This window comes from Nanorana parkeri, unplaced genomic scaffold, assembly GCF_000935625.1.
Source record: "Nanorana parkeri isolate BGI_ZX_2015 unplaced genomic scaffold, ASM93562v1 scaffold1384, whole genome shotgun sequence".
Classification (NCBI taxonomy): Eukaryota; Metazoa; Chordata; class Amphibia; order Anura; family Dicroglossidae; genus Nanorana; species Nanorana parkeri.
Genome location: NW_017307652.1, coordinates 220,701 through 244,693, shown reverse-complemented (window position 1 = coordinate 244,693; position 23,993 = coordinate 220,701). Strand labels below are relative to the sequence as shown.

At 42.1% G+C, this 23,993-nt stretch overlaps 1 protein-coding gene across 4 annotated transcripts in view; it reads right to left on the bottom strand.

Annotated features, from left to right (window-relative positions):
• SGCG (sarcoglycan gamma) overlaps positions 1–23,993 on the bottom strand; it is a 195,586-nt gene that overhangs the window by 79,211 nt on the left and 92,382 nt on the right. For 2 of the 4 annotated variants that reach the window (XM_018569734.1, XM_018569736.1), the window contains exon 2: positions 12,440–12,637. In XM_018569734.1, coding sequence (XP_018425236.1) covers positions 12,440–12,637 — 198 coding nt within the window. The remainder of the gene's footprint in view (positions 1–12,439; positions 12,638–23,993) is intronic. The other 2 variants (XM_018569735.1, XM_018569737.1) reach the window with 1 other exon arrangement.

The following is a 23,993-nucleotide window of genomic DNA, read 5'->3' as shown; positions in this document are numbered from 1 at the left end:
AACAGAGGCTCCACAGCAGCAATCCAGTGAATCAGGAAAGATAATCAATCACCATGCTAAGGGGCTGCAGTGACTGATTATTTAAATAGCAGCAGAGGTCATCTCTGACATATTTTGTACTAAAAGTTCATTTTAGAGCAAAACATGTCAGAAATGACCTGTGGTTTTCAACACTCATGGACATAGTTTGTGTTACACATGCCCTAGAGTTGCCACCTTTTCTTCCTTCGAAACTTCACACACTGTAGCGACACACCAAATTTTTTCGGGGAGAATGAGTCACGGCTTATTCATATGTAAATATCACAGTCAAGACTACTTTCAGTGCGAGGCCAGTAGCCCCTATCTTAATTTTGGTTGCCTGTCTGTGTCTGACATCTTGTGGCCCCACTGCAAGGGTTAATAAAATGTTTTACTTCTTTAATTGTAAAATAACTGAAATAAAAGACTGAGCCAAGATACAGCAACCAGCTATTAAAGGAAGATAGACTATAGTAGTAACTAGAGGCTTGTTTTGTTGTGAATGACGATGTGCTGGAAAGGGGCCCTCTACAACATAAGTCAGCTACTACAGGAGTGAGTGCACTCCTTTTCAGCATGCTGTCATTCACAACAACCCAAGCCGCCAGTTACTACTTGACTCTCTTTCACTTAGACAAATTACAGATCTAATTTACTTACTAGCACTGTGGTTAGATAGCTCCCCCCCTCCCCCACTGTTGTCTGACCACACTGCTCAGCAACCACTCCACAGATCTTGACAGGATCAAGTGCAATGTGTACTGGTGCCTTGGCTTACTAAACAAACATTTTGAACTTCTGGTGATGCTTCTTCTTCAACCCCTTAGTAACCAATAGTTAACATTAATCAGCCCTAATTAATCCATTCCTCCCCCTCCTCTTCTTAGCTAGTATTTCTCTGCTAATTGTTTTTTGTTTTTTGCACTTTCTATTGACAGAACCACTTGTTGTTTTTCCTATTTAAAAAAATGTGCATAGCATATTCAGACAGGGAAACTGAAGGTATATTTGTTCTGTTCTTGTTAACCAGCTGTTTTGAGAACGGAGTCAAAATTAATGTATGGCATGGATTTCAAGGGGGACCCCATGCAAATAAAAAAAACTTATGTGGGGTCCCTCCCCAAATCATACCAGACCCTTATCTGAGCATGCAGCCTAGGGCAGCAAGCTTGCATTCCTATGAACGATACCAGGCCACTTGTCCTCAACATGGGGGGGTGTTAGTTGCTGGGAAAAGAAAAATGGTCTCATGCCAACATCCAAGGGCTACATAGTACTCATTCAGGAAAAAAAACTGTAGATAAAGATACAAACACTTTTTTGAGGAAAAAAAAAGGTCCTGTGCAGCACATCCATTGTCAATCATGTTGACCCTAGTTAGTTCCCCGTTAGCATGTAGTTCCTCGTTAATAATAACAAATGACGTCCTCCGACCTGCGCTCATGTCTGCGCCTCACGATTGCTTGCGCAAATATCAGGGATGGGCCTGGAATGTAAACGAAGGGGTAGGGTTGTGGCAATGGCCATATTTTGCCAATGATGTCACCAGCATCCGTCTCTTTGTTTAAATTCAGCTGCCAGCCAGGAAATTTCCTGCCTGGCAGCTGAAGAGGTCAGCAGGGATGCTTCACTGTTTGCCAGTAAAGAAAGGGTAGAAAGGGTGTTCGAAAAAAATGGACAAAAAAGAGAAGGGAATAAAAAGTTAGACAATGGCCTGCTCTAAATGGGGAGTAATTTTAAGTGTGCCTGAAATAAAAAAGTGAATATTTGCTACCTTATAGTGATCTAGTCTAGTCATCTAAAAATTATAATTGTGCCTATGCAGTATTCTGAAAAAATTACCTTTTGTCTTAAATATCTCCTGAAAAATAGCACTTCCTGACATGTAACGGTGTCTAGACACTCCTGTTCTGTACACGCATTGCTGTATATCTGCAACGTGAGTTCATCTAAGACACTTTGCCTCTGACTGCTAGTCTCATGAGATTTGGTGATGAACTACTCACTGTTCTGCTGGCTGCAGAGAAGGCTGTACCTGGGGACCTGCAGTACAAAGACCTCCCTGCTTCTTCCTCATGCACTCTGCTGATCTGTTCTTTCTCTTCTGCTGCTTATTAAATATACCCCCACCAGTCATCAGAGGGGCAAGTTTTCAAGTTTGATGAAGTCAAGATGGCGATCTCCATACAGACACACAAAGGAAGGCATGGTAAGCCAGTAATGGGGACGAAGACTACAGTCAATACTGTTGACTAGTCCTTTGCCCTATGTTCACCTTTTTTTGGCACAGCAGTTTCCACAATACAGGTTCTCAGTACTAGTAGCTTTGACCATTATTCAGTCAATAAAGCACTTGTAAGTAAATGTGGATGCAGGTTTTTTACATTTCATAATTTGCAGAGTATGTGGTGGAAAATATGCTGGTTATGTTCTTGTTTACAATACGTCAGTCTCTTTTACTTTGGACTTTTCAGAGGTCAAGAAAAGCAGTCTCCCTTAACCTATTTCTTGTTCGACTTGACTATTTACATAGTTACATAATTAGTCAGGTTGAAAAAAGACACAAGTCCATGGAGTTCAAACTATAGAGATCAGAGAAGGAAAAAAAAAAGAAAAAGAAATAAGAAAAAACCTAAAACAGGACGCTATGCCCCCAATTACCCACTGTTGATCCAGATGAAGGCAACAAAAAACCCCCTATAAAGCATGGTTCAATTTGCTCAATTTGGTGTGAATTTGCCCCCTGCCCGCACCCCCACAACCAACGCCCCAGGGCTTGTGGGGAAGAGGCCCTTGTCCCCACCGGCACGGGGACAATGTGCATTTCCAGGGTCGACCCTGGAAAAGCACCATCTCAGTGCCGAGGGCATGTGGCCTGGTATCGCTTGGGCCCTCGGCCCCCCCCCTCTTCACTGCCCTGCCAGGCCTGTGCTCGGATCAAGGGTCTGGTTGGGAACATTTTTCCTACCAGACCTTAATGGTCTAGTATGACTTTGAGGGGGAACCACACACTTTTTTTTTTTACATGGGGTCCCTCCTAAAATTCCCACCAGACCTTAAGGTTCTGGTATCATTTTTGGGGGGAACCCAAGGCTTTTTTTTTATTTTTTAAAATTGGGTCCCTCCTAACATTTCTACCAGATCTTAAGGGTCTGGTATTGTTTGGAAGGGGAACCGCACGCTTTTTTTTTCTTTTTAAATGCCATTTTTTTCTTTAGAAATGTAATTTTTGCTCTAGCAGGTTTTATACATCGTACACATTTGCCACTTTACAGGCAGTTTAAGGGGACCCCCCAGGCACTATATTTAAAGGACTTTTTCATTTTTATTGATTCACTTTAAGTGATGTTAAAATCACTGCGCCCTTAAAAACGTGTTTTTTTTAAAAAAACAAACATTTTTTCATTGATTCCTGTCCCCCAGGGCAGTACCCGAATCCCCATACACTTTTTATGGCCAATAAATTGCATATAAGGCTTCAAAATGGGGACATTTGATTTTTTAAATTCTAACACTCAGCTTCTGGGCACTGTGGGTAGTGAGGGACTCGAGCAGTAAAGTGCTCCAGTCGCATCCCCATCCCTCCTTGCTATTTGCCCATTCACAAAATGCCTTGTATTTTTTTTCAAATATTACAAACCTTCTTTGATTGGAGAAGGAGAGGAAGGGGCGGGATGTGACATCACCTATCCTCCAATCAAGAAACTCCTTGTATTTTTAGAGAATAATACAAAGCATTTTGTGAATGGGAGCACTTCACTTCTTGAGTCGCATCTGTCACTCTCCACAGTGCCCGGAAGCTTGGCGTTATGTGCAGGAGGCGGCATGCTCTAAGGTAAGATTTATATACTTCACAGCCGCGCTCTCCACACATAACATACAGCTTTTTAATGATAATTTTCATCCCAGGTGCAGTGTGTAACCTTATTTTTTCCTGCGTTTTGGAGCGCTTTTTCTGCCCTAAAAACCGCTCAAAAAAAATGCCACCTCAAAAATCCCATTAATTTCTATGGCCCTGTTCACATCTGAGCATTTTGTCGCAATAAGAAAAATGCCTATCGCTGGAAAAAGTACAGGAGCTTTTTTTTGGGCATATAAGAGCTCGTTTTGGCCCCCATAGACTCAATAGGAAATGCTTGAAAATGCATGTTTGCAGTGTTTTCGTGCATTTTTACAGGCGTTTACTCATTAACATCAATGAGCTTCAATCTGCTAACAAAAACACACAATTTGATTTAAGCGCAAAAAAGCACACAAAAAATGCACAAAAACGTGGCCCACTCACTCCACAATCGGAAGGAAATCACAAGTCAGCGGTCGGTCCCTTGACTTGCAGTTGCAACCTCCGTTGACTTCCATTGCATTCTGTTGCTTTTTTTTCCTATTTTGATTTCTCTTTTTTGCCAATCTTTATTTTAATTAACATGTTCTGAATGGACAAACTTCTGTGTATTTTTTTTCCCTTTGATTTTGTTACGTTACGTTGCGTTGAAAAAAAGTCGAGCATACTTTACTTTTTTGTATCGCACTGCAATGGAACGGATCATAGCGGTGTGAACAGATGCCATTCACACCAATTCATTTTCAGTGCCCTTGCATTAGCGTCCATTAAAAAATGGATCACAACGCAACGGATCTGTTGTGAATGGGCCTCAGGCAACTAGCATTTTCAGAAAAGAGATCTGCAATTCCATATTCCCCTCATGACTGGTTTTGTTTAACACTGTCCTATGTTTTCAGGGTGTGTGACATATGACATGCTATGAGGGGTGAAAGTGGGTGGCTGGGTGGGGGGTCTAGCGAATTCAGGTGTTAGATAAAGGGAATTAAAGGCTGACAGTAAGGTATTTACTGAGAAATAAAAATAGCAGCAGATTTACAATGAATTGGATTGTATTTGTACAACGTCTAGCATATCAGGCCAACAAATTCCCGCGCATTGCATGTCTATTATTAGAGATTTGAAAATGCCTACAGATGGTGTGTGTCATCTTTACAATTATCTTAAGAACAGGTGCTGAATCTAATCCTGACCTTACAGCTCTGACATAACATACAAACACAAGTCAACTCTTTACAAGAGTACCAGACCTAGTAAATACATGACAGTAATTTATAGTAGTGACTTCTAATTTTATAAGCTTTTACATGCAGTCACATTACTGTACGCTTGCAAAGGTCATTGCTTTCCAGACTATTGGAAACCATTCACAACTCCTCTGGGTGTAATTGTACACGTTCACAAAAGCATACTCCTATTTTCTATGATTATTATTGTTATTTATTACATTCCCTCTAGAGTTAGTCATCTCAGTCAGTGTTTTCAGTCTACTGCATTCCCAAACCTCTGCCCAGTTCCATTTTTGCAAATTGTGTACAAGGGCTCATGCACACGGGAATGTGATTTTACAAAGGATACTGCTGCCAGCAACGTCCTACAAAAACTTGTCTGTACACTGTAAGCATGTAAGGTTTGTGGTAATGTTTACATGATTACATCATATAGAGCAAATGTGCCCTAGTGGTTGCCAGGATGCTAGGTAGCTTGAGCAACGTGCGTCCTCACAAAAAAGATGCTAAATGAAAGGAGCCATTGGTGTCCCAGCAACAAAAGATGCTGGGTGGTAAAGAGCCATCTGTGCCCTGGTAACAAACGTTGTTGGGTGGTAAAGAATAGGGATGCGCCTATACCAAAACTAGCATTGGTATCTGTGACAATACCAAGTATTTGGGCGAGTACTCGTACTTATCCAGATACCGGAACTTCAGGTCAGTCGCAGATTTCCTCTGACAGGCAGTGCCAGGAGGGAACATGGAGGCGGCTCCGAAGCGAGCCGAAGGATCAGCCAAAGCTACGGCTGGCTTCTTCGGCAGCTTTGTGAATTACCCTTTAAGTTTTTTCTGAGCACCTTCACAGTGATCTCTCCTTATAGAAAGACTTAGGAATGAAACTTGTGAATTGTGTTTTTAAGACCCCCAAATTATTATATGCACTACCCTGCTCCCCTTCCTGTACCCTCTTCCCTTTTCCAAACTAGTAGATGGACAGATACTGGAGACTGTACTCTCCCTTGTGATCTTGGACTGGATAGGAAGTTCAGGGAAGCCGAACAGAGAGAGTTGAAGTCAGCTATTTGGAAACATGATGACTGTAAGTGTTTGGCCAAAAATGTAAATCAAAGCTTTGCTGGGCAATTTGTATGTGTTTGATCTGGATTCAATATTGAAAAAAAGATAAGGGAGGGGATTTATCAAAGCTGGAGCAGACAGAATCGGGTGCAGTTGCCCATGTGAACCAATCAGCTTCTCTATTCAGTTTGTTAAGATTTGAAAATGAAAGAGAGAAGCCAATTGGTTGCTATGCACAGCTGCTCCAGAATTGTTGTGCTCCAGTTTTGATAAATCCCCCTCAGAGTGTTTAGTAAGGCTTTAAGTTAAAATAGTATTAAACACTGAGAGAAAAATGTATCAAAACTAGAGTAGAGAGTAGACAAAATCTGGAGCACCTGTGCATGGCAACCAATCAGCATCCGCCTTTCATTTTCAAAGCTTAAGTGAACAAACTGAAGAGAGAAACTGATTGGTTGCCATGGGCAACTGCTCCAGATTTTGTCTGCTCCAGTTTTGATCATTTCACCATGTCAATCTTTTTTCCAGTAATGTCAATCTTTTTTCCAAATCAAACAAATATGCATTGCCCAACAAAGTATATCTCTACATTTGTGCCTGAAAACGTAAAGTCATCAAGTTTCCAAATGGTTGGCTCCAACTCTCTAAGCTCAGCTTCCCTCAACTTCCTGTTCAGTACAAGATCACAAGGTAGAGCACAGTCTGCAGCAACTATCCATCTACTAGCTTGGAGAAGGGAGGGGGCAGTAGGGGGTGCAGGGAGGAGGGGATTGTCTTGCCTTGCTGTGCCTGTGTGTTTGTGGGGACACAAACAGCTTACTAGCACACACCAGAGTGGCTCCATAGGACCCCGCAAGGGAAAGGAGCCACTCTAAAACAGGATATCAGGCCCAGTGCTCAGGGGAGCAGCCGATTCTGCTGGAAACGAAAACTTTTAAACATCAAGAAGCAGCATTCGTTGTAAGCAATTTCATCAGCATTTTCAAAAGCTTAAAAACATTTTGACTTTATGATCACTTTAACATTTTGTGAACAGCATGTAAAATAAAAACATCATCCCTGTCATGATGTAATGATCGTATTCATCATATTACAATTCGGGGGTCTTTGAAACACAGCTGTGTATGGCACGCTCTGACATACCGACTAAGAAACAAACTGTCAGTGTAAATTATTCTAAGGCTACAGCTAAGACCAGAGTAATAAAATACACAGGCACAGGGTATCTCTGGACCTGCGGGGGAGGGAGGAGGGGATCACTGTTGAGGGTTAATGTTTGGGAGGGGGTGACATAATAAAATGTGAGTTGATTTAGTGGCTTGTAGACACTTGGGGACATAATGTAATATGCAAGTGTTTAGTGGTGTGTATACAGGTGTTAGTACAGTTAGACACCTAGACACATGAATGATTGATATCCTTCATTTTATTCTCATTACTGCCGCTGAAAGTTTGGAAAACTAACAAGTCAACAAAATCGAGAGCAGCAAATTGCATGTGCAGCAAGAGGGCTCCCTGCGAGTGTGCGGAGGTAATGGTGGAGGATTAGATAATTACACTGAAGGTTCATGTCTCAGAATACTGAAATATGCACTTAAAGTGTCAACAAACATTGCTAACTGAAACCGAGTATATGATAAAGAAATATATAGAGGCGGAAGATACCGTCAATGGAAAAGTCAAAATAATTAATGGATTTGAATCTAAAGGGAGATATACCTAGACGTTAAATATAGACGTTATAGGCAAATCACAACTGTTCCTCTTACAGTCAAGCTTGGCCACACCCCCTCCTGCCTTCCAGCTCCAAATCTTATTCTCAGGAGCTGTTACAAAGTAAAATTATATTGTTATACTATTTTATGGAAAAATCCACCCACAGGTAATAAGTCTACATAATTTAGCTTCAAATTTAACGCTGAACTACAGGCAAAAACAAACAAACTTTAATGTAAATATGTACATGTATCTATTGACGCCAATGGGTGATCTCACTGCTCTATGTTATTCAGTCCTGTTGTTGGATCTCCACATTGCACACAGGAGCCGTAGCTTTGCATTCACATGACCACACAGAAAAACATTAAAAAAAGGTATTAACATTGAGATTTATTATAAAATGTATAACTGCTTTAAGTTATCACAGGTATATTTTGTTTCATCTAGCTTATAGTACACCTGTCATGAGAGCAGTACAGGAGCTTTCATCTGAAAATGCAAGGTGTCTGTGTCTGACTTCAGTACTATTTGAGTTATAGCCTTATAGCAAGGATGCTGCATATGAGTGTCAGATACTTCACTCATTTCTATGCTTGTTCCAGGTCGTTCAAAGCATTATGGTGATTCACATCTATGCTTGCATTAAGACCAGCAATTCATCCCTTGACATGCACTGTGTTAAGGCTGCACCTTTACTTTGAAGGAATCCTTAACTAACATCAATGCACTACTATTGGGAAATGTATCACACCACAATGTAAAGTGCATTCACACCTGTGCATTCATTTTTACCATATAAATGCACATTGGGATGCCATCCACCCAGGACCGGATTTACTCTCTGCCCCATGGCCAGGTTTCTCATTGCGCCCCCCTCTCTTAATGGAGAATGGCAACCAGATGGCGGGGGGCGGCAGGGTTGGTTTTCATTTTTTTAAAACTTTTTTTATCATTTTTAAAATGTTTTTAATTATTATAAATATTTGTACTTAATTATTATAAAAATAGGGCCTGCTGCAGTATTTTTACGTGCTCTGGACCTGCTGGAGCTAAACTGGAGCTAAAAATACCATTGGAATACATTGGACGCAGTTTTGCTCCGGTCTGTAACTGCTCTGCTCTGCTCCTAGAACGCGCTTGGTGTGAACAAGGCCTTAACAGTTATGGAAATCTGGCTAAAAATCGCAATTTCAATTTGGGTACCACTGGCTTACATTTTTATTGACTCATTGTAACAATCAAAAGTGAAACACCAGCCACAACCTGTTTTTTTTACTTTATGGCTAAAATTGAGGAGGTTTAAAACCTTTGGTGGGTTTTTATTGATGTCTGTGTCTCCTTTGGGCAGAAGGTCCCTCAGTTCCTATTTTGGGGACATCTGTCTTTAGGATAGGAATTGATGGGAACTGTCCTCAAAGGGTAGACAGCAGTAAAATTCTAATAAAAGTTACAACCTTCTCACACTGTACAAACAAAAGTTGTTTTATTGCGGTATTTGTTCCCTTCAGAGACATTTCCCTTAAAGTGGTATTAAAGCCTCCATTGTTTTTTCATATATCTACTGCTAAGAAAACATTTAAAAAAGGAAAAAAGTTGCCAAAAAGGTAAAAACTTACCTGTGTCTGCGGCGCTCGCTCCCAGTTGTAGAATCCAGTTTCCCAGAAGCCCGTGCATGCACAGTCGATGTCACCAGCAGGGAGAGGAGAAGAGACACAGTGTAAGACCATGCACACAGCCGGGACCGTGCATGCTGGACAGACTCCGTGGGACACAGAAGACATAGCAGTCTGCGCTGAATCAGAGACTGGCACCAGCGCTGGAGGGACTTTTGGAAACCAGCGGAAGGAAATAGATTTATGGAACAAGAGGCATCACATAAGGTAAGTACTTAAAGCAGCATGTGGGGTCCTGGGCTCAGGGGGGGGGGGGGGGGGTTAAAAAAGCCACTTTTAATGTCACTTTAACTTGGTTTTGGTCAATGTACCTTCGACAGAAAGTAAAGAACATCCCTAACTGAGGTTCTGACCTGCTCTTCCACAAAAAAAAGGAATAATTTAATAATAGTACACTTGCTTTTGGAGAAAATAATATGCTATACGGGTAGAGATGGCAGACACTGTCCTTGTTCTTTTTATTTATAAAAGCTTCAGAGCATTATGGAGGGGTGATATTAAAGTCATATGTTCTACCTTTTTGGATAAGAAAGAGGGGGACCCTTTAGTACAATATAGTACATATTTAAAGTACACACCCCCTGCCATGCCTCCACTGACACTGATCACAAAGAATTAATACATTAAAACTGATTGGTTAAACCCACACTTTAATGAGGCAGCCTAAGACTGTTGTCCTAGGTAGCATCTCGTGGGAGGTCACATGGTAGAGGGCGGCAGGCACAGGACCCCTTTCTGGTCAGAGCGTCCCAGGTTGCTAAGAGCTGGGTGGGGAGAAGTATAAGAGCCATACACGTCCAGCTCTTCACAACCTGGCATGCTCTGGCCGGCCTCCTGCCCAGCTCCTGGCAACCAGTGATGTCACTGGTTACCAGAAACTGGGCGGAAGGATGCAGGCGAAAGCGTCCCAGGTTGCTAAGAGCTGGGTGGGGAGATGCAGAGCGTGCCGAGAGTTGCCGTAACTCTCATGTCTCTAACTGCACGCACCACCAGCACTTCCCCCCAGGCCTTAGGCGGCAAAAAGGCTAGGGACACCACTGTCCACAGGTGCTTTTTTTCCACCACTTATTTTCCTTTATACTGGTCTTTTAAAATAACAAATGCAATAGTTTAGAGGTTGGATAAAAAGTTACGTGTGGTAAATGATAAGCCTGGTAATGTTAACAAGCAAGCAGCATGACAGCACTCGGAACTGCAGCCGATCATAACCAAGACTAAAACCTTTATTACTGGAAAAACTAAGAAGAGTGTGTGCCTGGGTTATCCCTTCCCTCCTTGAAAAATACTTATCAACCGGTGAAATACAACTGCACAGCAAAGCAATGAGGATACCTCCTTTTTTTCCTCCAAGCTAACGATCAAAGATGACTATTCCATTTACAAAGTTCTTTAGTCATTAACGAGAAAATGAACAATTAGTGGACACACCCAAGCAGAGATTCAAATGGAAGTAAATTGAATCATGGAACATTAACAGGCTGATATCCATAATAATTAACATCAATTGGAAATGATTAATTACAGTATCAGGGCTCCGCAACTTATTACGATATTTAAAGCAAAAATCTTTAGCCCCGCGAGTAATTGTGCGCTGAGGACATAGAGAAACACAAATTAAACGATTAACTAAACAATAAAATAACGTAGAAATGCTGAATTAGGAGGGAATTACATTTTTGCTTAACAATTAAAATAGATGGGTTTTAAGATGTAATAAGGAAGATGAATATTCACTTTAAGCCGGTTTTAAATACCATCAATAATATAACTGCACTAAATGTGCAACATTTTACATGCCTTATAATAAAAACTGTATTCCCGATTCTTAAAGCCCAACTCTGGCCTTTTTTTTTTTTACATGATTCCCTAGTTCGTGGTAAAAATAAAATCTAAGGCTGTTCCCTGCAGTAATCTTTTTTTTGCCATAAGGAATCCTCAGTCTTTCTGGTTAAATGAGGCTGAAGACTGAGGATATACTGTGAGTACAGAGCACCATAAGCCTGCTTCCGGAGTGCTCAGTCTTCCTGGTTAAATAAGGCTGGAGACTGAGGATATACTGTGAGAACAGAGCATAATGAGTCTGCTCCCGGAGTCCACGGTCTTCCTGGTTAAATGAGGCTGAAGACTGAGGACACACTGTGAGTACAGAGCATCATGAGCCTGCTCCCAAAGGAATTGCATTAACTTATTATTGGTGTAATGAGTGGCACTGTCATCATCATATCAATGCTGCTGTCTGCATTATTGAGGACCAATCCGGAGAAGTGATGAAAAGGAAGAGGACCTTGCAGCATCATGTGACTGGTCTGAAGAATTCTGAAATAGGTAAGCATAAAATAACTAAAGCATAATATCCTGCCTGTAGGGCCTTTAGGGAGGAAGAGGGGAGCACTGGGGGAAGTCTGGGCTCTAAAGTGAACACATACTGGATAAAGTAACAGGTTCGAATCACAGTAGGGATCCTAAGGACTAGGTACTTACCTTTTCTATCTCCCCCATGTTCTTCAATCACCTTCAGGACCTGGAGAAATACTTGGCACAGGGAGACACATGACACTACCCATTTGCCTCCCCCAAATGCAGCAATTCATGCCAAACACCAGGTCCGAATGCTGCCACAAGTTAAGGTGTTGTGGCAGTTGGTGGGGGATAGAAGTGCATGCCTCTTAAAGATGAACTCCAGTATGGCAACTTATGTTTTTTATGTTTTATATACCAATAAAAATGATTTGCTAAAAAAAAAAAGATGAACTCCAGACAAACAGCTAAATTCACAGTAGAACTGTCACAAATAACAGAAGACAAAACAATCAGTAATAGTTTTAACGATGAATAAAGGCTTTTGACCGACCAGATAAAAAAATTATGGCAACGTAAATGTTATGAATGATACTTACTGGTGAGAACCACATGACTTTCAGAATCCAAATGGTCAGAGCAAAATTCACAACTAAGATGATGAGAAGAAGTAAGACAAACAGGTACAGGCAGCGCTTTCTCCAGCCATAGATTCCAATATTATAGACATACTGCTTCTGTGGACGATCTATGTCTGATTCTTGGGTTGTTGTGGTATACTGTTCCCGGACCATCTGCTGTGTAATACAAAGAAAGTATGTTTAAATTGTCTGCTCATTAAACTGAAGATTTTCATCTACTCATAAATGTTTTGTTTCCTATACAGTATCTTTATCACAAGGTAATGGAAAAATTGTTTTACTGTAACATTCTGTTATTTTGCAAACATCTTTCAACATTTTTTCATATGAAGTCCAAGTTGCAAACTGTGCTTGCTCTACAAGGAGTCCTTGGTGTGGAGATCCGTGGAAATATCTAAATATCAGAATATTCACAATATTAACAACCACTTACAAAGCGATCCTCACCTCTGCCCCCAGCTATATCTCCAACCTCGTTTTAAAGTATCACCCAAACCGTCCTCTCAACTCCTTCAAAGACCTCCTGCTCTCTAGCTCCCTTGTCACCTCCTCCCATGCTTGCCTCCAGAACTTCTCTGGGACTCCCTACCCCCAACCTGTAACGCTATCTCCTACTCTGTCTGCCTTTAGGCGATCCCTGAAAACTCATCTCTTCAGGAAAGCCTATTCTGCCTCAACTGAACTGATGAACTATTACTTTCTCAAACAACTCATCCCCACACAACTACTACCTTTTTTATCACTTGTCCCTCCCTTTTAGATTGTAAGCTTTAACAAGCAAGGCCATCCTAACCATCTCGCCTTGAATTGTATTGTAACTGTAATGTCTTCCTTATATTGTAAAATGCTGTGCAAACTGTTGGCGCTTTAAAAAATCTTGTATAATAATAATAAAAATAATAATCCGAGGTGCACCGAAATGAAATTTTCTAAACCAAAACTAAACCCAAAATAAAAAAAATGTCAGGCCAAAAATGTTTTGTATTTTGGATTGCTGCCTCTAGTGCGTCTCTGTGCCTTTAAGGAGGAGTGGGCTCCCTCCAGGCATAACTGCATTCAAGTTATCTACTGCTTAAATACTGCTTAAATATTGTCCAATATGGAGACTCAAAAAAATTAGAGTTAGGACCACACTGCACAGAGGAGCCTTGACGAGGCAGTGTGGCTTCCACATATTGTGCAAAAGTTGTGCAACTAAAACCTCTGTTTTTAATGCATACTGTTAAAAAGGGCAGTTCGTTTTGTTACAGGCAAGCTGGTAGGTGTGCTGGGAAACTTCTGAGTTTTGGATATTTATATTTAGACAAAAGATAATTTTGTCTAAATACAACGACCTTGTATATTGTTACTTGAATCTTGGTGTACATTGTTTATTTCTTCCAGATCTGTGCAGTAATCCAGTGTGATACTTTGCCTCTGTGCAGGAACTTCCTGTAATAAAGACCGGTCACAGCTGCTCTCTCTCTCCCTGAGCAGGTTGACTGGTCTTGTCTCTGCCCCCTCCTGTAGTTTTCTACAGGCAGCCTGTAGTACATTGGGCCTGCTGGGTCCCTCCTACAGCTCTGCCTCTGCACAGGTTATGTACAGCATAGCTATGAGATCACTGCTATTTTTACCAGGTAATAATTGGGTTTGCACATACATTTGGTGCTCACAAAGTATATTACTATCCTTTGTGTGTATTGAGGAATATATAAGTGAAAGATTTTTGTTCCTTGAGTTCAATCTTTAAGAATGTGGGTGGGAGAAAACATGCTATATCTCCTCTCCCCATGACCTGATGTGGACCTAACCACAGTATTGGCAGTGACAGCTGTAAGCACAGCGCTTCTTTAGTGTCTAAACATAACTAGCGCTGCAAAAAAGATAAAGTGTTTTCAATAAAGCTTTCTTGAACTAAGTAGATCAGTGCATTGGATTATTTTACCTTTCTTGAGTCAGCAAACTATATCAGGAGCAATTTTACACAACAATAAATTGAGTTAAGTGAGGAAGTCTTTTATGCAGCAGACTGCAGTCAATACCTAGGGCCAAATGTATCCGCACATTTCATCATTCCCATAGTGCATTTATTTGTTGTTGGCATAGCAGAGTTTCTGATGAAGTGAATCCTGAGCAAGACAGAACTCAACGTTTCCCTTGCCTGGCTACCTGTGGATGGATAATTGCAAGTAAATCCAGGAGCAGTAGGTAAAGGGTATGTTTGGTCAAAAGCTAAAAATAAATATGTATTTCTATATTGAATTTCCATAAGTTCTACATCACTCATAATAATCATATCGATCTAGAAGTTTGTAAACTTAGATATTGAAGATGTCCGTAGGATGTACTTCCTCAATGCACTGAAACAATTTCACTCAGCCCTGTGAATATGCACTTCCTTGTGTTACCACTGTAACTAATCCTGCTGTCTGAACTCAATGCCACAATGTAACAGGAAGCAATGCATGATGGACAGGGGTGTCCCTAGCATAATCACTGCCTAAGGCGGGAGAGAGGTGCTGGATGTCATGTCGGGGGGTGTTGATATGGCCCTTACACATGTGCCCGGCCATCTTTTAGCAACCTGGGATGCTCTGCCGGAAAGGGGATGGCAGGCTGTGCCACATGACCCAAGGAGATGTCTCCTGGGTGGATCTGAAATTAATACTACAGTTTCAGTCTACAACTGGGTTTAGGGGGTTACATGGGCATACAGAAGAAGATTATACTGATAACAAAGGTACCTGGAGGCATCTTATGGTACTTGCAATGTTGCCCAAGTTAGGAGGACATGACACATTTATTTTTCATAATGGCTACAGGAATGGGGGGTGGCAGCTAGTCTGACATGTACACTGTTCTACCAGAAGTAAAACCAGGATGGTGACCTGTTTTTTCTCTGGACTGTTCTCACTCCTGAACACCCCCGTATGGACCAGAGCATATTTTAAATTTCTGCTATGGGCCTGTTTATTCGGTTATCCATTTGTCAATTCTTAAGATAAACAAAGTACTGTAGCCGCAAATGTGTGGAATCTGCCCCTGAAACCACGCTTGGACTATTTTGCGTGATGCTCGGTTTTGTACCACGCAGTGAACAATGCACATTAAAATGCATTGTTTTTTCTGTTTAGAGCGGTCCCACAAGTATTCATGTGGCCGAATACGAACGGGAAAACGCTCATCTATGAATGGAGCCTAACACAGGAAGCCTGTAAAGGGTGACCATGATGTCAAGAGTGACCTGCAGGTAAATATATCTTTAACTCAAACATGTCTGAATATAACATTCTAAGTTTCCTTCACTTGTGTCTTTGGGTTTAATGAGCCTTCAATATATAGACTATATATAGACTAGGCTCTCTTGTATACTGGTTCAGCTACAAAAGGCCTTATCCAGAGAACATATTAGCAGTGTCAACTTTAAACAGCTCTTGCTTCTTTGTGTGAAATGTTTCTCTTATTACCGAGTCCATTAATCATGGAGTAAGGAAAAGGCTTTTAAGAGTAGCAGAAACTGATTAAAGGCATCTCATTAAATTGCAACGTAAATTATTTATCTAATACAATATCACAGATTGGCATTTCAAGATCATTATCTTCATTCCTTAAATTGGACCTTGTTGATCGACTGGTAAAGGCGCCATCCTACACGCAGAAATTTTATATTTAATGGTGATGTATAATTGGCAAATTTCACTTTATTTAAGGAGCACATTAATAATGCCTCAGAAATCAGCCTTCACAAGACTTTTTTTATTGATGTAAATCATAGCCCTTTTTTCCTTTTAGATCAAGTATATCAAACATATATTTTGATGAGTTTCCATAAAGAGTGTCCACTCTGCAAAGTATGTAAGTATCAATACTAAAGAATAGATACCACATAGTTCAAGGAAAGTAGCAAGTATTTTCAGTATTGTCGCCGTATCCTGTTTCCTGTAGCCTGTCGCCATATCCTGTTTCCTGTGGCCAGTTCCTGTTCCTGCCTTGAACCCTGACTTGGACCTGGCTCCTGACCCTTACCCCTGAGGATGTGGTCCCCCCACCACATGCACGTATCTATACTGGAGAACCAAATACGTGACCACACCAAACAATGCTTATGAACTGTAATTTATACCCTGGGGAGCAGAACAACAAGAGGTGAGCCACTGATCAGGAGACCTCAGGGGTAAGGGTCAGGAATCAGGTCCAAGTCAGGGTTCAAGGAAGGAACAGGAACAGGCTACAGGATATGGGGACAATACTGGCCTAACTGCAGGGAGAGGTTAAATACCCTGCCAGATCAGCACCAGGTGGTGACTACCTCCTCATTGCTGGGACACCCACAGGTGAGCACTGGAACTGCAGCACCTAGTTCCAGCATCACAGTGCCACCTGAAGGTGTTCTGGCCCCTGGCAACTTGTCACGTGACCAGAGTTGTTATTTAAAGTAAACAAATATAGATTAGGTACAGGGGGTGGTGTGGGAAAGATTTTTTTTCTAAATGGACAGCTTTAAGTTTAATTTTAAAAGTAATGACCCTCAATAAAAGCTTATGAAGAACCCTCACCTACACCATCCAGGTTCAGATTTTTATTCGTAGAAGATTTGACAATATACAGCATTATCTTTCATATACAAGGTTTAATATGATTGTGAGTACTGCAAATCATTTTTTTCTACTGGCAATTATAGAAGCCTGAAATGCAAATGTACAATTTTCAAACATACTTCATGTACTTATAGCGCAGGGCAATATTGGTTATACTACGGCTTTATCTCCCCCAGGAAGGCGCTAATTAAAAAATAACAGTGACCTGTACGTGACAATAAATAGAATGTTCTCAGCTAGCAGAAAATGTGCCGAATATTTTTAAACAGCTGTTTTTGTCTGTGATAGCGAGTCAGTCAACAGTTACTCAACAATCTATTCTTAGAAGGAGCAGCTGCTGCTCAGGATATACAATATGTATAAAGACATTAAGGGCCCTATTTGTGGACATTTATGTCTTAGACAAGTGTACTGTGCTGGGACGTTGCTAGGAGCCTAAGAGACCCAGGGCTCTCTGGGATGCAAACTCCATAAAATTCTGGCCGTGGCAATTTGGGATATAAGTATGCCTCATTGTACACATAGCTAAAGAATTGTCCAATATAAAAACTATTTCAGTTACTATTTAAAGTGACACTAAATTTGAGAGTTAAACCTTAAAAATACATTCAAGTACCTTAACCAACAACAAAAATGTGTCTTATCTGTGTATGCAGGCCCGGCGCTAGCGCAAGGCAAGTAAGGCGGGCGCCTTACGGCGCTGCAGGTGAGGGCGGAAAAAACAGGGCATTTTGACAAGTACTTGTCAAAAGGCCCAGATGTTTGCGGTAAGGTTTTTTTTTTTTTCACTTACCTTCGGTGCGGGAGAGCAGCGACGAGTCAGCGCTAGTCCGGTGGGAGGAGCTCCAGGTGGGGTCCTAATTTAACTGGCCGGCGACTGCCTGAGGATCCCGACACGCGCGGCACCTCAGGCAGGGGCGAAAAAATGCACCTTGCCCACCTTGACTAGAATCCTAGCACCGGCCCTGTGTGTATCACTCAGCTGTAGATCCTCAAATCATCTCTGAATTAGTGCTGACACTGTCCTTCCTTCTGGAGGGTGGCTACTTTTATTCCCCATGGCCCTTGTGTATGTTGTAAAGTAGCCACCGCTCCAAGCTCACTTAGGAGATAGACAATGATTTCAATACAAATAAAACTAAAACTAAATGGGAGCTTATAGTCCATCACAGGAGCACCAGAAGGAAGGACAGTGTCAGCTCAAATTCAGAGAAGATTTGAGGATCTACAGCACAGGATCTAAGTGCCACCACTCCACGCTTACTCCCATGATGAACTACAATCTCAGTACAAATGAGATTGGAGCGGTGGTTACTTTACAAATCACATAGGGACCATGGGGAACAAAATTAGCCACCTTCCAAAGGGTTGGACAGAGCCCACCCTCCACCAATATATAACTGTCTAAGTTTATATTAATTATATGTAGGGATGCACCGATATATATCGGCCGCCAAAACATATCGGCTGAAATGGCACTTTTGGCAAAATGCCTTTCTTCGCCCATATAGCGGTGCATCCGTGATTTCTCTCCTCCCCACTGGGCGCTGCTCTGTTACAGGAGGTCGAGCGCTGCAGCAGGAGAGCACTGAGAGTGGCCGTTGTCTCTCCTCCCCGCACCACTCAGCCTCCTGTCACAGATCAGGAGAGCGCCAGTGTGGGCGTAGAGAGCCATTGCTGCCACAGGAGGCTGAGCTCTCCTCCCGCATCGCCCCGCCCAGCCTCCTGTGACCGCCAATCCAGAATGGAGAGCGGCAGTGTGGGTGGAGACAGCTGTCATTTCTCTCCCAGGAGGCTGAGCTCTCCTCCCTGCACCGCCCCGCCCAGCCTCCTGTGAGGATGGAGAGTGGGTACATACACTCAGCGATCACTGATGTTTGTAAATAATTGATGACGGAGTATCTATACTGTGTACTCTATTATAAATGAATGGGAAGTGCTCTACATCACTTCCTGTCCATTCATGAAGCCCCTATAAGTAAAGAAAAAATGAAATATTTAATAAAAATTAATAAATAAATAAAAATAAAATGAATTAAAAAGTTTATGAAAAATAAAATATTGTAAACATTTTGAAAAAGTTACAATAAAAAACATTTGTTTTCATTTTGGCTTCGTTAGGGTTTTAAAATTTTCATTTTGTTGCACCTCTAATTATGTGTAATATATACAATTTAATTATCTATTAGTTACTACACATTGTTCCAAGCCATCATTATACTATACAGTATATGTTCTTAATAGTACACAGTATAAACCTTCCATTAGAAGTTATAATCTAATCCTATGTGACAGGTTCCCACGCCCTCCACAACCGATATTCTTCACCCATCTTCTCCTCACTCCCCTACCGCTCTCTTCACATCCTTCTTCGCGAAGGGGGGTCGAAGGAAAGTTGACAGAACCAGTCGTTTTGCATCAGTGGAAGGGGAAAACAACTGTCTTTTTGTAGCTTAGTTTTAGTGGTCAGTGGGAGGATAAAATGCCCCCGAATTGCTTTTAGCAATTAGTGGCCTGAAATCAGAGGAAGAAAAACTACCCCCGTGTCGGTGGAAGGTAAAAGTGCTCCAGCTTCAGTGGTAAGTGGGGAGGACAAATGCCCTGGTGTTAGTAAGAGAAAAAATGCCCCAGCATCAGAGATCAATGGAAATCAACAGTCACCAGTGCTGCTAGTCAGTGGGAGGAAACATGCCCTAGTGTTGGTGGTTGGTTTTGCAAGTGCAAGCACTGCTGGACAACCTGGCCAGTCAAGTGCACACCTATTTTTATGGCGGACCATTTAACCCAATGGCCGATTGTTCCCTTCCAGGGCTAGTACAGTCCAACAGGATGCAAAAGAGTTGGGGGGTATGTTATTTGTCTTGCTAATACATTGGTAGAAAGAACACTGGTCACTGTTGCTGGTGCTTTGGTTTGATATGAACCAGGATCAGCCATCTCATTGCATCCTGTTGTATTGTTTATGCTTCCTGTCTCCTTATCCCAGTGTATAGTCTCTGTGTCTCCTTTTGAAACTTATTGTGTGTCTCCTTTAGGGTTATATGTGACTGAACAGTTTATTACTTTGTATGCTGTGTTGGAAAAAGACTCAAAAGGTTATAACCTTGGGTACAAAAGGGGCATAAAGAGTGCAACAAACAGGAAAAATCAGCTACTGGATTTGAAGGCGGTTGGCACTCTTAACAAATGTATGTTTTGTCCTTTTTGGAAAACTATAAAAAAAAACATATTTTTCAGGAAAGTATTCAATCTCATTTCTAAAAGAGTAATCTCATAATAGGTACAATTAAATTTTTGGACTTGACCTTCAGTACACAATCACAATTACAGAAAGCGAAAGATATATTATAAATTTCAGTGCCAATGTTTGACTTTCCTACTCACAAATAAGGGCATAACGTTAAAGTGACTCTTCAGCAAACAAGTAACCATGTAAAAGAAGAGGAATTATACTTACCAGTCCCTCCACCTCTGCCTCCGATCTTTGCTCTCTTGCAGAGCTATGACAACCACAGAATCTTCAGCATGCAACACATCCAGGTTTGTCCTATTCCTGTGCCCCCCCATCATGTGATTTTGGTGACATATTTGCTTTATTTCTACAGGCGTATGACAATCCTGTTACTGTTTAATTATACTAGGTACTGAATAATACATTATGGGTCCAAATAGACCCATCCAAAAGAACTTTATATAAGCACTATTTTCCATTGTGCTTGAATAAAAGAAGCATGTTAAAAAGTTGTGTTTTTTAGCCCGGTTCATAAGGTGTAACATCAATGGTGTACATGATATAGGCATCTAAAAGAAAACCAGCCACAAACCAGGGCAAATCAATCTACAGGTTCCCCTAAGTTAAAATTGCATGTCAGACCTATCAGCAGATACGATGATATAGGCAGGTGCAGTTATATGCAAATGTGATATGCAGCCTTGGTGACCAGTACAGGAGGGAATGACGCCAAGCACATGTATCTCTGGATTAACTGTTTGGTTTGATTTTTTTTAAATGCACCCTTCAAAAGAAGATACAGAATACAGTAAACTTCCCGTTAACTGACATCCACATGGATTGGTAGATTCCGCATAAATGTAGTTTCTGGTTGCTTGAGAGTTACTATTAAAAATAGGTCTAGCTAATACCATACCCCGTACTATACCATGCCATAAACTATGTATTGATTTCATATTAATATTGAAATTAAGTAATCAAAAGCAAATTAGGACAAATAGACACACTTAGAAACAAATAAGACAAATAGGCACACCGTCGTTTCCAGGATAATACGTGCCGCAGGTCAGCAGAACAGTGAGTACAGAGAAGATTTTTTTTGTCTGTTTAAATGAGAGTTCTGGTTAGGCAGGGCAGGCATCCAACACACTGAAAAGTGTGTCAGATGCAGCAGATTCTTCAGGCAGCATAGCTCTTTAAGATCTCGGCTTTATGGTATTGGCTGTGCTGCATGGCCACTTGCAAAATCTTCTCAAACTGGGCATGCCTTACAGTTAGTACTCTGTGAAGTAGTCACCATAGACATACATGGAAATTCCACTTTATCATAACAAGCACAACTCATTCTGCATTTAATAATGTTTTCAGACTGACTATAGATTAAACACTGAACATCAGACAGAAATTAAAAAAAACAATTGTATTTCGTAATGCAAATAATGTTCGGATCTAAATTTTGTTTTTATATTTGCATCCTTGGAGGGCCAACTCTGGGTTAGCCTGTCAGGCTCTGCTGCAGTTGGACGAGAAGCAGCAGTAAAGGTGGATGATGCAAAGATTCACAGAATGTCGGGGACCAGAGCACCTCCTGGTGGCACTGTGGAGCTGGGAACTGATCCTGCAGTTCCAGTGCTCGCCTGCAGGTGTCTGCCAGCAATTAGTCGCCACCTGGTGCTGCTCTGGGAGGGTATTTAACTTCTCCCTGCTGTGAAGCCTGTGCCACAGTATTGTTGCCATATCCTGTTTCCTGTAAACCAGTATCCTGTCGTCTGTAACCAGTATCCTGTTTCTGCCTTGGACTCTGACTCCTGACCCTTACCCCTGAGCTCTCCCGATCTGTGGCTCCCAGCCCTCCTCTTGTTGCCCTGCTCCCCAGGTTATGACCAGCCCTGTTATTTTCTGTGGGTGATTTGCCATTTATATATAGTGTGGCTCTTATCTGTTTCTTGCGGGTGGTGGTGGGATTGTATGTGTTTATGTGGTTTGATATATCTATTAAACTATGGCATTCTCAGAGATTGTTGTGGTATCTGCAGTGTGGTCACATATTCGGTTCACCTATATAGGCACCTGCACGTTGGGACACCCGTGCTTGGTATTGTGACACAGAATTAATAAAGCAGAAGCAGGGAGATCCTTGTATTGCAGGTCTTTAGGTACAGCTTCCTCTCCAGCAAGGAGAACAGTGAACAACACAGTGGTGACTTACTTCAAATCCCAAGAAACTAGCAGTCAAAGCATAGTGTCTTAGATGATCTAAAACTGCCTTAAGCTACAAGGCTTAAGGCAGAGGAAATTCAATCACTATCCAAATCCTGCCGCCTTCACCTTCGTAACATCTCCAAAATATGCCCCTTTCTCACCAATGAAACCGCAAAATTACTCCTCTACTCACTTGTTATATCTCGTCTTGACTATTGCAACTCCTTTCTCATTGGCCTACCTCTACACAGGCTATCCCTTCAGTGCTAATAGGAAACAAAAATTGGAGAACGGAAGCGCCACTACCTGGCGCAATAAATGTGGCAAGGTTGGATGAGAGGGGTAGGTGATGTACTCACCTATGGTAGGTCGATAATTCGCTTTTTTGAAGGCCGTCAGACGAAGTGGAACAGTGGGGGAGACGGTCCCTCTTAGGATGGGTGGTGTGGAGGTCCAACCAGATGGGACAGATGTAAACACAAATATGGCAAGGTGAGATATGGTGTGGGTGAGTAAAAAAGGGAGGAAATTCTGTAACTCACCGCAAGGAAAGTGAAGGCTGGCTCTCAACGACGGTGGTTGGCTCCTGTACTGTCTGGGTGCAGGGCTGTGGGATGATCCTCTGGACGTTGGCGTGGCTGTTTTGTTGGATCTCTGCAGGCTCCGACGCTGGGGAGAGACGCGGTGCTGGAGGATGGGTAGTGCAGCTGCCGAGGTGTTCCGACGTCCCTTGGCGATACCTTCTTTTTCAAGCCTGATATGTCGAAGCCGGTCGACATATCAGGCTTAGCACAGCTGTTGGACACCACGGTCCGAACACCACGGAAGCTGCACACCCACAGTCTGTGCTAATAGGAAACAAAAATTGGAGAACGGAAGCGCCACTACCTGGCGCAATAAATGTGGCAAGGTTGGATGAGAGGGGTAGGTGATGTACTCACCTATGGTAGGTCGATAATTCGCTTTTTTGAAGGCCGTCAGACGAAGTGGAACAGTGGGGGAGACGGTCCCTCTTAGGATGGGTGGTGTGGAGGTCCAACCAGATGGGACAGATGTAAACACAAATATGGCAAGGTGAGATATGGTGTGGGTGAGTAAAAAAGGGAGGAAATTCTGTAACTCACCGCAAGGAAAGTGAAGGCTGGCTCTCAACGACGGTGGTTGGCTCCTGTACTGTCTGGGTGCAGGGCTGTGGGATGATCCTCTGGACGTTGGCGTGGCTGTTTTGTTGGATCTCTGCAGGCTCCGACGCTGGGGAGAGACGCGGTGCTGGAGGATGGGTAGTGCAGCTGCCGAGGTGTTCCGACGTCCCTTGGCGATACCTTCTTTTTCAAGCCTGATATGTCGAAGCCGGTCGACATATCAGGCTTAGCACAGCTGTTGGACACCACGGTCCGAACACCACGGAAGCTGCACACCCACAGAGCAATATAAGACACTTCTATTGGTCTACAAGGGGGTATACAAAAAAAACCCCTCTCCCAAACCCCCCCCCCCC